General features: G+C 36.1%; 1 protein-coding gene across 4 annotated transcripts in view; it reads right to left on the bottom strand.

Annotated features, from left to right (window-relative positions):
* Window positions 1-13,844, bottom strand: part of SRBD1 (S1 RNA binding domain 1) — a 296,284-nt gene that overhangs the window by 259,140 nt on the left and 23,300 nt on the right. For all 4 annotated transcript variants that reach the window (XM_043989808.1, XM_043989812.1, XM_043989811.1 and 1 more), the window contains 3 exons: window positions 11,461-11,627; window positions 5,115-5,232; window positions 1,885-2,023 (listed from right to left, as the gene is read on the bottom strand). In XM_043989808.1, the coding sequence (XP_043845743.1) occupies window positions 1,885-2,023; window positions 5,115-5,232; window positions 11,461-11,627 (424 nt within the window). The remainder of the gene's footprint in view (window positions 1-1,884; window positions 2,024-5,114; window positions 5,233-11,460; window positions 11,628-13,844) is intronic.

Here is a 13,844-nt window from a genome sequence, read left to right as displayed (position 1 = left end):
TAGTTTGACATAACCAAACAATTCCTCAAGAGCCAAAAAGGTTGGCACTTGGATAAAACAAGACCCACAAGAAATCCAAAGCTAAGGAAGCAAGAATTTCCAAAAAATAAAAAATGCAAACTCTTGCCCTGGTAACTAACTTTCTCATGCTATTCCCCTAACTACCAAGTACATTACCATGAAGACATGGCTAAACATGTTTTAGTAGAAGTATAAGAGAGAAATTTTGAGGGGCTTTTTAAAAAATTCATTTACACAAGGAGGTCCCTTATACAGGGACAATTTTACTCTGAATGGACACCAAAAAATTCAGGAAAAGCCACTGGTGGTGGGGAGGGAAGAAAACGGTAAAGGATTTCTGTTGGAACATAAAGTCCATCAGATGAACCTCATCCCACTTTGCTCATGGCCAGCTATGTCTTCCCCTACTTGAAAAACAATGAGGGGCAGTTAGGTGGCACAGTGGATAGAGCACCAGCCCTGGATTCAGGAGGACCTGAGTTCAAATCTGAACTCAGACACTTAACACTTACTAGCTGTGTGACCCTGGGCAAGTCACTTAACAAGAAAAAAGAAAAAAGAAAAACAATGAAATGCGTTTCTTACATATTCAAGAATAAGGGGGAGTGGGGGGGAGAAGCATTGGAAAGGCAGTTGATTATATGAGAGGAAATGCATATAGAATCAGGAAAGGAGTAGAGATAAGAACCTTTTCATTGAGACTTTATTTCTCTTGTTTTAGACTATCATTCTCCCCCTACACTTCTAATTAGAAATGGGGGAAAAAGAAAGGATACAAGTAGGGCTGTACTACGGCAGTATGTATACTGCCACTGTTGTACCTATACAGAACTGCTGTACTCACCAATAAATCACAAACATCATCAAATGCTATATATCAATGTCTAACGGTAGTATCTCCCCATCAATGTCAACTGAAGGAGATCCGATTATATAAAACCTAACCATTGGGGACATAATTTTAAAACAAAGTACTACTGAGAGCAAAAAAGGCAAAATAAATTCAAGCTTATTGGACTATCAGAAGGGAAAAAAATAGAAAGATAAAATTATGAATATTTAAAACCTCCAGCATTAAAACAAATGCCATGACTTTATAAAGACCATTCTGCTCAAGGCAGCTAACTCTTAATGTGTAGTTATGCAGTATGACCTCTAGGTTCAATTATCATGGATACAATTACCTGGCAGTGACTATTCTTACAGGAAAAATGATTAATTAAATGTTCCAACTTGCTAGAAAACTGTAGTGAGATTGAAATTAAGATGATCATAAAAATAAGTAAATTCAAATTCTATCTTTGCTTCTCATCCCAAATACAAATAATTCTTTCTGCTTTGTCTTTTAATCATTTAATTGTATTTCTCTTCCCTATAATCCAAAGAAAGATAATATGTGTGTGCATTTGTATACAAATAGACAACATTTTACCAAGTCTGCCACAAGTTTAAACTGCAAAAGAAAAATCAGTCTGTGCTACTATTCTAAGAGGTTCAAGACAAAATAGTGGCATTTTGTTATCAGACTACCCTCTAAAGGCTTGTAGTTGGAATTGTAATTGGAACTTCCTAAGGAACTGAATGAACCACAAGGCCCAAACCATCTTTTCAGATTGTCTAATCCTTAAATTGCAGAGTGTATATTTGTGGGGGTGGGGGTGTGTGTGTGTGTGAATGTGTAAGATCTCATTTCCCAAGTGTTTTTCTATGTCACTTTCTTCTCTCGTATTCAAGGTGATGGAAAAGAATTTGACTAGGGAGAAAATAGGAAGCCATACTTTCCAAGTAAACTTATAATATAGATAAAATTGGTTTCTATACATAAGCTGTATGCCAAGTCACGATGTGTTATATAACACTTACCTTTCACACCGGGTTTCACATAGGAGAGCAGATTAAGTGCCCCTGGATTTTCAAGTAGTGTTTTTGCTGCTCCTTCTAATCCCAGTTGTTTGGCTCTTTGGGCCTTGGTACCTTTACTCCCAGTTTTATATGGGGCTGACTATAAAGGGAAGGTCAGAAAACATAAACATGTTGAAAGCAGCAAAAGCCTGTATTAGACACCATAATTAAGGATGATCATACACATTCCAACCAGAGAAGCCCTTGACTCCCTTTTCCTCTTCCCCATACTCTTTTTTCAAACAGGTTATAGAATAAATATTAATTGATTAATATGGCAATTTGATACAAGGATAAACTGCTGTCTTTTCCCTCTAAAGGCTAGTATAAAAAAAGACAACTCTCAATTTTCAAGAAACTTTGGTTTGTAGAATTTTCACAGGGTCCTTGCTATGCCTGTTCCTTCCTATTCCTTGATTTGTGTCCTTTTGATTTGTTAGTTAATTTCTTATAGAGGTTTGACAGGGGAGAAAAAAGAAGAAACTCTAGAAAATGTTACTTAATGACCCTGAAGGTTAAAAAAGTGTCAAGTAGAGAAGGCTGCAGTTAATCATTCAAACAAGGTTTTCAAATTACACGTGTTTTAGTCATACCATCCCTAACCCCAATTTCAGATGAGATCTGCCTATATCGCTTCCCTTCCTACATAGTTCCCTAATATATTCTATCACAATTCTGCTGGAAAGCAGCAAAGCCAGTCATCTTCTTCCCCACGCCTGGGTTATATGAACAGCTGTCTCTCTTAATGATACAAAATCAGGGTTTCTTTGGCTTTGCCTTGAAAATTCAAAACACTTGAAAACGTGGGTCAGTAAATGTGGTCGATTCTGCTAGCGAGCAATAAGCAAGAACTACACATGAGAATCATTTATTAGTCCCTATTTGTGCGTAGTACTGTGTCGGGCTTTGCACAGAATAAGGCATATGGCACATCTCTACACTCTGAAAGCATAATGGGCAACAAATACCCTCAGTCTTCCAAGGCTTTCTAAGGTTTCATCTGTCCTAGTATTCATTATATAAATTGGCTTCCTGATGCATCCTTTCTCATTAACACGAGTGTAAAAGTACCAAGATACAATAAGTTTGGCTCTAATCAACTCCAAAAATCTGCACTGGGCCACAGCTTGAACCAAAGCTATCATTGGGCCTAATCCAAACTGGGCAGTAGAAAACTAGGCAGAAAATCAAGGGCCAGAAGTAAAAAATAAATCAAATACCTCCTACATTCTCTACCCTAATTTTAACTTCATTTGATTTTTCTAAACACTATGAGTTTTCTAAACCCAGAGTTTTCTGCAGGTAAGCAGATTGTTCTCTAAGCCAGGCAAGATGGGAAGGAAAGAAGATGATATAAAAAACAATTGGGAAATGACAAGATAATGGAATTATAAATAATTCTTTTCAACTGAGCAAGTCATTTGCTAAGCACTTATGTGCCAGGTACTGTGCTGGAAACTAGGGGTACAAAGAGAGAAATGAAAATAAACTCTGCCCTCAAGGGCTATTACCACACTGGGGCATCATGATCAAGCATCACAGTTCATCTGATCCTGACAATAACCCTGTATTAGGTAGACAGTACAAGTATTACTATCCTCAATTTACAAGTGTACTGTGACTAAGAAAGGTTACGTGACTCACTCATATAACACAACCAAAAGTGTCAAAGCTGGGATTAGAACCCAAGGCTCCTAAAACTAAGGGCAGAGTTCTTTCCACTGTGGTGGGACCCCAAATGATACTGGGAAATGCAAGTGGGAATAAAATGAACACCAAAGACCAGATAAAGCCACTGTTGCCTAAAGATTTTAGAATGTTGTATGCACAGCTACAATATGCACAGGCCTATGAGACCCAACCTTCTTATATGTCACAATTCAGAAAGAAGGCTCATACCACCCCTCCATTTAGACGGGTATATTACAATCTCACTTCCAAAGTTTCAGTCTGAAGATAGACGTTTTCCTAGAATTCTGTCTACACTTTTATCCACTCTATGGAGAAAGGTATCTGTTTGAAGATGTACTGAAGCATGCAAGAATAAAAGTAAAAAAAAACTAGAGTCTACAGAACAACCAGAACTTTATCAACATAAATAAACACACACACAGAATCAGAAAACAGAATCAAAACTGGCAGAATTTGGGAGGGCAGAAAGGGTAGAGAGAACAAAAGCATCTTATTTCCTTTTTTGTTGTTTCTTAATTCTTTGGGTTCTGCCTTGTTAAAAATTAGAGTATGGATAAGATTTCATGTCTCATTTTCTATGTTTATATCATTGTTTTTGCTCATGGTCATTAACACTCTCTCTCCCTCTTTCTCATATACATATACAAATACACACACACACACACATATATATACATATGCATACACATATAGGCATAAATATACACATAAATGTATATACAGATATATATGTACATACACACGGGGCATGTGAGTGTGTACTGAGGTGAGTGTTTACAAAGGAATGGGGATCTGATCCCATCACTATCACCAAACTATATAACTATGGGAAAGCTATTTGAGCACACTGAGCTTTACTTTCCTCATCTGTAATATGAACATCATAATAATTGAACTACCTTCCTCACAAAGCTACTGATAAAAATGCCTCCTGAATTCTGAAGCACTCTATAAATGTGTTATAATTCTCCATATCTACCTCCATGTGGTAATCTTTTTAACCTGAGCATACTGTACATAATCTTGCAAATTGTAGGCACTTGATAAATGTTTACTGAATTTGAATTTCAATCTGTAAAATGAAAAATTAGATTTCATAACCTCTAAGGTCTCTTCTTTCACTAACATGATATAATTCCTGTTCTTTAATTAAAAAGTCAGAGGGGCAGCTAGGTGGTGCAGTGGATAAAGCACTGGCCCTGGATTCAGGAGGACCTGAGTTCAAATCCAGCCTCAGACACTTGACACTTATAGCTGTGTGACCCTGGGCAAGTCACTTAACCCTCATTGCCCTGCAAAAAATATACAAACAAAAAAGTCAGAAATAAAAAACTAGCCTCAATTTGAGGAAATAACAAATTTACTATTTCAGGTTTTGCATTAAATACCAAAGGATCAATTCCCATCATCTGGATTCTGTACTATGAATTTCTTTTAAGTACATTATAAACAAAAGCAGTTATTTCTTAAGCAAGAAATAGAAACAAATAACTTCTTACCACATGGTCTAATTCTTCTAAAGTTCTACAGTTTAACAAGGCTGTTAACAAGGATTCTGACAGTTTCCCTTCTTTTTTAATCTTCTGGATTGTGGTATGAGTCTTCTTTGCAACAGTCCTAAAAATAAAAACTATTTATTACCCAATAACCATATATTCTAATAATTTTTTGTTTTGTTTGTAAATCATTGTCTTCCTGATGGCATTCATTGCAAGATTGAGGGATCTGGGTCTCAACTCTCTAAGTTGGGTAGTTTGCCTAAATATACACTCTTACTCCAGCTGCTCTTTCCTAACACTACCTTAAGTATGGCACTGCAGGGTCATGGGCACTATGGTAGACATGGAATTACTGATGATTAAAAACAACAAAGGGAGTCCAACTTTATAAAGATTGAAAACAGCAAGCATCATGCTAGGGAGAGTAAGACAGTGTATATATAAAGACTATATATGCCAAAGAGCACAGACTGTATATTCTGTTCTCTTTCCTTCTAAGATACCTCAAAGTTAAATAGATTTGAGTGGTTCTTCTTGATCAGGTGCCATTATACAATTATACTAATAGGCTCTACGGTAAATCAGCAGAGTCCTGAAAAGAAGCTTCTTAAAAAAATTTTAAAATACAGGGCAACTAGGTGGTGCAGTGGATAGAGCACTAGACCTGGATTCAGGAGGATCTGAGTTCAAATTCAGCCTCAGACACTTGACACTTCCTAGCTATGTGACTCTGGACAAGTCATTTAACCCTCACTGCCCAGCAGAAAGGAAGGAAGGAAGAAAAGAAGGAAGGGAAAGGAAAAAAAAAAAGTCCTTAAAAAGCAGAACTGACCAAATGGAAAAAAGAGGTACAAAATCTCCCTCAAGAAAATAATTCCTTAAAAATTAGAATTGGTCGAGTGGAAGCTAATGATTACTGGAGACATCAAGAAACAATCAAGTAAAAATAATGAAAAAATAGAAGAAAATATGAAATAGTTCACTGGAAAAACAACTGACCTGGAAAATAGATCAAGGACAGTTAATTTAAGAAGTACTGAACTACCTGAAAGCCATGATCACAGAAAGAGCTTAGACATCATATTTCAAAAAAAAAAATTATCAAGGAAAACTGCCCCAATATCTAAGGTCCAGAAAGTAAAATAGACATTAAAAGAATCTACCTCTTCAACGAGTTCCCAAAATGAAAACTCCCAGGAATATTATAGCGAAATTGCAGAGTTGCCATGCCAAAGAGAAAATACTTCAAGCAGCCACAAAGAAACAATTCAAATATCATGGAGCAAAAGTCAGGATAACAAAATTTAGCAGTTTCCACATTAAAGGAATGGAAGGCTTGGAATGATATTCCAAAAAGCACAGGAGCTAGGATTACAACCAAGAATCACCTACTCAGAAAAACTGAGTTTAATCCTTCAAGAGGGAAAAATAGACATTTAATGAAATAGAGGTCTTTCAAGTATTACTAATGAAAAAAACAAAAATGAATAGAAAATTTGACATTAAAATACAAAACTTGGGGGCGGCTAGGTGGCGCAGTGAATAAAGCACCGGCCCTGGATTCAGGAGTTCCTGAGTTCAAATCCAGCTCCAGACACTTGACACTTACTGGCTGTGTGACCCTGGGCAAGTCACTTAACCCCCATTCCCCGCCCAAAAAAAAAAAATTACAAAACTCAAGAATAAAAGGTAAACATGAAAGTAATCATAAAGGTCCCTATAGAGTTAAATTGTTTACATTCCTATATGGGGGGAAAAGATACATTTGATTCATAAGAACTTTTATTATTAGGGCAATTAAAAGTTTACACCAACAGAGGGCATACATATAAGTCGATTATGTTGGAATGATTTCCAAAAAAATTAAAAAATAATGAGGTGAGAAAGAAAGATATACTAAGAGACTAAGGAAAGGGGAGGTAGAATGGAGGGAATTTTCTCACAGAAAAGAAACTCTCAAGGAAGAGTTTTACAATGGAGGGGAAAATGGGAGGTAGGGGATGGTAGGCAATGCTTGAAACTCACTATCATCAGAATTGTTTTAAAGAGGAAAGAAAATATATATACACATTCAGCTGTGTATAGAAATATAACTTATCCAATAGGGAAATAGGAGAGAAAAGAGAAAATAGAAAGGGAGAGGGAATGATAAAAAGGGAGGACAGATTAAGGGAAATGGTGGTTAGAAGCAAAATAGACTTTTAAGGAGGGACAAGATTAAAAAGAGACAAAGAAACAAAAGAAAATGGGACAGAAGGAAATACATAGTGATCATAACTGTGAATAGGAATGAATGAGCTTACCCATAAAACAGAAGCAGATAGCAGAATGGATTAGAAACCAGAATCCAACAATATGTTGTTTATAAGAGATACGCTTGAAACAGAAAAACTAGCACAGAATTGAAATAAAGGGATGGAGAAGAAAGTAGTTTCAGCTGAAATTTAAAAAGGCAGGGGTAGCAACTGGGATCTCAGACAAAGCAAAAGCAAAAACAGACCTAAGTAAAAGAGACAATCAGGGACTCTACATTATGCTAAAAAATACCATAGACAATGAAGTAACATCAAAAATTTTTACATCAAATTTCTGATAAGATCTCATTTTGTAAAAATTTAGATACCTGAGTCAAATTTATTAGAACACAAGTCATTTCTCAGTTGATAAATGGTCAAAGAATATGAACAGGTAGTTTTCAGATAAAGAAACCAAAGCTATGTACAAGCATGAAAAAATGCTCCAAATCACTACTGATTAGAGAAATGAAAATTAAAACTCTGAGATATACCCTACACCTATCAGAAATGACAAATGCTGGAGGGGATGAAGGAAAATTAGGTACACTAATGAATTAATGGTGGCGTAGTGAACTGGTCCAACCATTCTTAAGAACAATTTGCAACTATACAAAAAAGGCTATAAAACTGTGCATGCTCTGGAGGTAGCTACGTGGCACAGTGGATAGAGCACCGGCCCTGGAGTCAGGAGGACCTGAGTTCAAATCCGGCCTCAGACACTTAAACACTTACTAGCTGTGTGACCCTGGGCAAGTCACTTAGCCCCAATTGCCTCACTTTAAAAAAAAAAACTGCATGCTCTTTGGCACAGCAATACCATTACTTTGCCTGTATCCCAAAAGAGATCAAAGGAAAAGGAAAAGGACCTATATGTACAAAAATATTTATAACTGCTCTTTTCATGGTAACAAAGAATTGGAAATTATGGGGATGACCATCAACTGGGGAATGGCTGAAAAAGTTGTGGTATATAATCGTGATGGAATACTACTGTGCTATAAGAAATCATAAGCAGCATGATTTCAGGAAGGAAGGAGAGAATTTGGAAATCAAAAATTTTTAAAAACAAATGTTAAAATTGTTTTTACATATAATGGAGAAAAATAAAATGTAAAATTTTTTTCAAAAAATTATTTAGATGAGGATGGTCTCAGAAAAACATGGCAAGACCTATACAAACTGATGTAAAGTGAACTGAAAAGATCCAGGAAATCATTACGCACAGTAACAGCAATGCTATAATGATTATTAACTGTGAATTACCTGGCTACTCTGATCAATACTGTGATCCAAGACAATTCCAAAAGGCCCATGATGAAAAAATACTATCCACCTCCACAGAGAGAACTGATGAACTCAATGCAAATTCAAGGATAATTTTCTCTCTTTATTTTTCTTGCTTTAAAAAAAAATGGCTAACAGGGAAATATGTTGCATGATTTCATATGTATGAGGGATATCATATTGCTTGACTTAGTAAGTGGTGGAGGAGTTGAGAGGGAGAGAATCTGAAGTTCAAAATCTTAAAAGAAAAGAATGTTAAAAATAAAAAATAGGGGGCAGCTAGATGGTGCAGTGGTTAAAGCGCTGGCCCTGGATTCAGAAGTACGTGAGTTCAAATCCAGCCTCAGACACTTGACACTTACTGGCTGTGTGACCCTGGGCAAGTCACTTAACCCCCATTGCCCTGCCAATAAATAAATAAATTAGAATGTTAAAAAGACAGATAAAATACAAAGGAAAAAGGAAGTTAATTTTTTAAAGCTAAAAAAAAATAGAAGGAAAGCCTTTTCTCTATCTATGAAGGCCATTTGCTTTTCTAATTCATGAAAAGAATATTCAGCTCTATGATGAAAGATAATAACATCAGATCTTAAAAGAAAAATGCTTTATGTAAAAAAAATTTCCAAGTCACAAAAAAGGCATTACTTATTTAGGGAAGTCAATAGACTGACATCACCATAAACAAATCTGAAAATAAAGCTTTTATTTAGTCAATGGTATTTTTTTAAATTATAATAAATTATACCAAGCAGAGGTTCCTACTAACATAATCCATCATCACAAAAATACCCTGTTGCACAACTTCTATTTTTCCTATCCAGATAAAAAAATATAGTTAGTAGACAACTTAGCCATATTTGTAAAGCTTTACAAGTTTTTCTTCTGCACACAAAAACTTTTTGGTACTGCTTCCTCCCTCTTGTAAGTTCAGAGCCTTCCTATTCTCTTCACTCTCTCTCTATTTGAGAAATCTGACAGAGAATCAAAATTAGGGAGGAATAAAAGTACTGCCTTGCTGCACTGACAGTCCAGTTGAGAAAAGGTAACATAGATCTGTAATGAACCCAGTGAAAATGCATAACGTTTTGGTTTGGTTTTTTTGTTTTTTTTTTGGGGGGGGGAGGCAATTGGGGTTAAGTGACTTGCCCGAGGTCACACGGCTATAAGTGTTAAGTGTCTAAGGCCGGATTTGAACTCAGGTCCTCCTGAATCCAGGGCCGGTGCTCTATCCACTGTGCCACCTAGCTGCCCCTGAGGATGCATAACTTCAAAATGAATACTTATTCCTGTCTTTAGTATTCAAAAACAACACTTCTGATAATGAATGGGCAGGCAAGGCGAAAAATACAAAAACAAAAGTCATTTCCATAATACTTACATAAGAAAATTAGAACACACTAATCAAAAATACTTATTTGCTAAAATATCTAGACAAAAAGAAAATGAAAAAATCCTATCTCATTTCATTTTTAAAATCCTGTCCACTAAATATTTTATATAACAAAGACAATTATTTGATGTAAGCTAAAAGTTTGCATATAAAATTGAGTTTAGGATGAAAATGGATATTTCTGAATCTCCCACTGGCAGCCCTACTTCTGCCCATTGAAAAAAACCCAAGTCCCAGTAACCCTCAGAAAGAAACAGTACTATAAATTATCAGGCCTTCAAAATTCCCTCCCTCCTGTACACTGATCTACAAAGAGGAAAGGCAGCTAGGTGGCGCAGTGGATAAAGTGCTGGCCCTGGATTCAGGAGGACCTGAGTTCAAATCCAACCTTAGACACCTGACACTTACTAGCTGTGTGACCCTGGGCAAATCACTTAACCCTGATTGTCCTGCAAAAAAAAAAAAAAAAGCACAGCACAGTATAGCAAGAGAGTATGTACAGACAAGCATAAACCAAAATAGAATGAACCTGGACTTCTCTAGTCAACTATGCAAATGCTATATAACCATTCAAGAAATACAATCCTAGGCTAATCCACTGTTGGTGGAATTGTGAACTAATTCAGCCATTCAGAAGAACAATGCAGAACTATGCCCAAAGGGCTATAGAACTGTGTATACCCTTTGATCAAGCAATACCACTGCTAGGTTTATATCCCAAAGACATCCCCCAAAAGAGAAAAAGACCTATCTATACAAAAATATTTATAGCAGCTCTTTTTGTGGTAGCTAAGAACTGGAAATCAAAGGAATGCCCATCAGTTGGGGAATGGCTAAACAAGCTATGGTATATGATGGTGATGGAATATTATTGTGTTATAAGAAATGACAAACAGGTTGCTTTCAGAAAGGTCTGGAAAAACTTATATGAACTGATTGATATATAGTGAAGTGAGCAGAACCAGGAGAACAATATTGTGCTAAAGAATTGTGAATAATTTAACTATTCTCAGCAATACAATGATCCAGGAAAATCCCAAAGGACTAATGATGAAGCATACCATCCACCTCCAAAGAACTGATATTGATTGAACACAGACTGAAGAATGTTTTTTCATTTTTTTCCTTTTATTCAAGTTTTCTTATATAAAATGACTAATATAGTAATGTTTCACACAATTGCACATGTATAACCTTACCACCTCAGAGAAGGGGGAGGAGAGGGAGACAAGGAGGGATAGAATTTGGAACTCAAAACTTAATGTTTATTTTTAAAAAGAAAGAATACTGGAATTTCAAAAACATACTGTTTATTTCTTTGCTGCTCCCTCTTCTCATTTACCCATTAAACCGACTCTCTCCACAGGCTCCTTACCTCAACTCCTCTAGAGCTTGTTGTACTTCTCGCAAAGCATCAGCATCAAGATTGTTAATAAGCTCTTTTCGATAACGGGCAATGAAAGGAATTGTATTATCATCATTAAAAAGGCAGATGATATTGGCACATACCCAAGGTTCAATATTGATCCTTTCTGATAAAACCTAAAAGGAGATAAGAGATATTTAAGGGTTCAAAATCTTGAAATGTAACTATTTCATATGAAATTTAAAATAATTTTAAAATTGTTTTGTGGCCAAATATGTAGTTACTTAGAAATTTCTTGGTCTTTTTTTTTTAATTAAATAGAAACACCACTTACACTCTACAATAAATAAGCATTATTAGTGACATAATCACAATATTAAAATGTAATACTAATTTCCAAACTGGTTTGCTTATTTTTTAAAAAATCAAACTGATAGTACTTTGTGGCATTTTTAAGGTTATTGAGCTCTGTAAAAAATACATTAGGATACATGAGGTTTGGAGAAAAGTGCATGTGGGAGAAAGAGGCAAATAATTATAAAAGCATCCTTCCATTGTTGTTGTTATTGCTGTCGGTGCTGCTGCCATTCAATCAATCAGTCATATCCAACTCTTCGTTACCCTGTGGACCACACTATCCATGGTGTTTCCTTAGCAAAAATACTGTAGGCAAAAGGAAGTTAAGTGACTTTCCCAGGATCTAAAGGCAAAACTTAAACTCAGGTCTTCCTCACTCCAGGTCTAGTACTCTATCCACTGAGGTACCTAGCTGCCTCCTGCCTAATTCCAAAAAGATCTTTTGTTAAATATGGGGGGAAAGGCACAAAAATAATAATTATTTCACTATCAACACTTAAAGATGTGCCAAAAATGAAGAACCATGACAACAATGCCATAAATCAACTGGAAAGTTGGCACAAAATGTGTAAGAACAGACTGAACTCCAAAATATACAGACACAATAAACAGCGAAATGAACCCTATAGTCTCAATGTGCAAACTTCACTATCCTGGGCATTTTAAATCCTCACTAATGCAGTTTCTAATCTCACACATAATAGAAAGCAATCATACCTAAACTAGTAGAAATAAATCAGTGATTTATCTTTGGGTTTCTTAATTGTTTTTTACGTCATGGACCACTCCAGCAATCTGATCACATCAACAATAAGGGAAAGGAATAAGTATTTATATAGAGTCTACTGTGTGGGGTTTTTGTTTGGCTTTTTTTTTTTTTTTTGGTTTTTACAAATATTATCTCATTTGATTCTCATAACAACGTTGAGAGGCAGGTACTATTATCCCTATTTTATAGTTCAGAAAACTGAGGCAAACAGAGGTTAAGGGACTTGCCTAGGATCACATAGTTAATAAATATCTTAAGTCAAATAAGTATCTTCCTGACTCCAGGCCCAGTGTTCTATCCACTGCACCAAGTACTTACCCTTTGCCAAGCATTGTGGGTAAGAAAAAAGACCCCAAAAAAAAGAAACAGTTCCTGCTCTCAAGGAAACTCAAGGCTTTTTTGCCTTGATCTGGCAGTCTCTAGTGGGTGTGCCTTGAGCCAGACTTCCTGGCACAACAGACAGGATCTTTAGAAAAGACTCTCCATTAAAGTGATGCACAGATAAAGAAAGAGTTTCAGGGTGTATTCAGTGCCAAGGAAATGTTGTAACTGTTCAAAGAAGATATTTTCTAAGTGTGAAAGAGGTGAGAAATCTATAACATATACTAGTTATACCAGTGTAACTCAGGTATTATTGAAATTCATAGGGGTAGCTAGGTGGTGCAGTGGATAAAGGACCAGCCCTGGATTCAGGAGGACCTGAGTTCAAATCCAGCCTCAGACACTTGATACTTACTAGCTCTGTGACCTTGGCCAAGTCACTTAACCCTCATTGCCCCACCCCACCCCCCAAAAAGAAATTCATAGACCACAAAACTCATCAATAGAAAAATCATACTAGAATGAATCCTTATGAATGTCATGAATGTGGGAAGTCCAACGGCAATGGTCCCCTTAATTCCCAGGACAGAGTTCATAATGAAGAGAAGCCTAATGAAGGTAATAACTTGGAGTGCATGTTGGATCAAAGGGGTTTCCTCAACATCATCTTGGAACAAAATCTTTTGAACCTAATGGATGTGGGAATGTCTTCTATGAGAGTTCATACCTTATTAACCATCAAATGGTTCACACTGAAAAGAAATCTTTAGAATATAAAAAATGTGAAAAAGCTTTGTGCCAGAGGACAAAACTCAGTGAACATCAGAAGGTTTATACTGGAGAGAACCCTGTTAAAAGCAAAGAGTGTCAGAAAGCCTTTCACTGCAATGCATGCCTTAGTTCTGATTACAAAATCTGTACTGCAGCGAAACCTTATGGATGCAAT

This window comes from Dromiciops gliroides, chromosome 2 (genome assembly GCF_019393635.1).
Source record: "Dromiciops gliroides isolate mDroGli1 chromosome 2, mDroGli1.pri, whole genome shotgun sequence".
Classification (NCBI taxonomy): Eukaryota; Metazoa; Chordata; class Mammalia; order Microbiotheria; family Microbiotheriidae; genus Dromiciops; species Dromiciops gliroides.
Note: the sequence above shows the minus strand (reverse complement) of the source record. Positions and strands in the feature narration are given on the sequence as shown.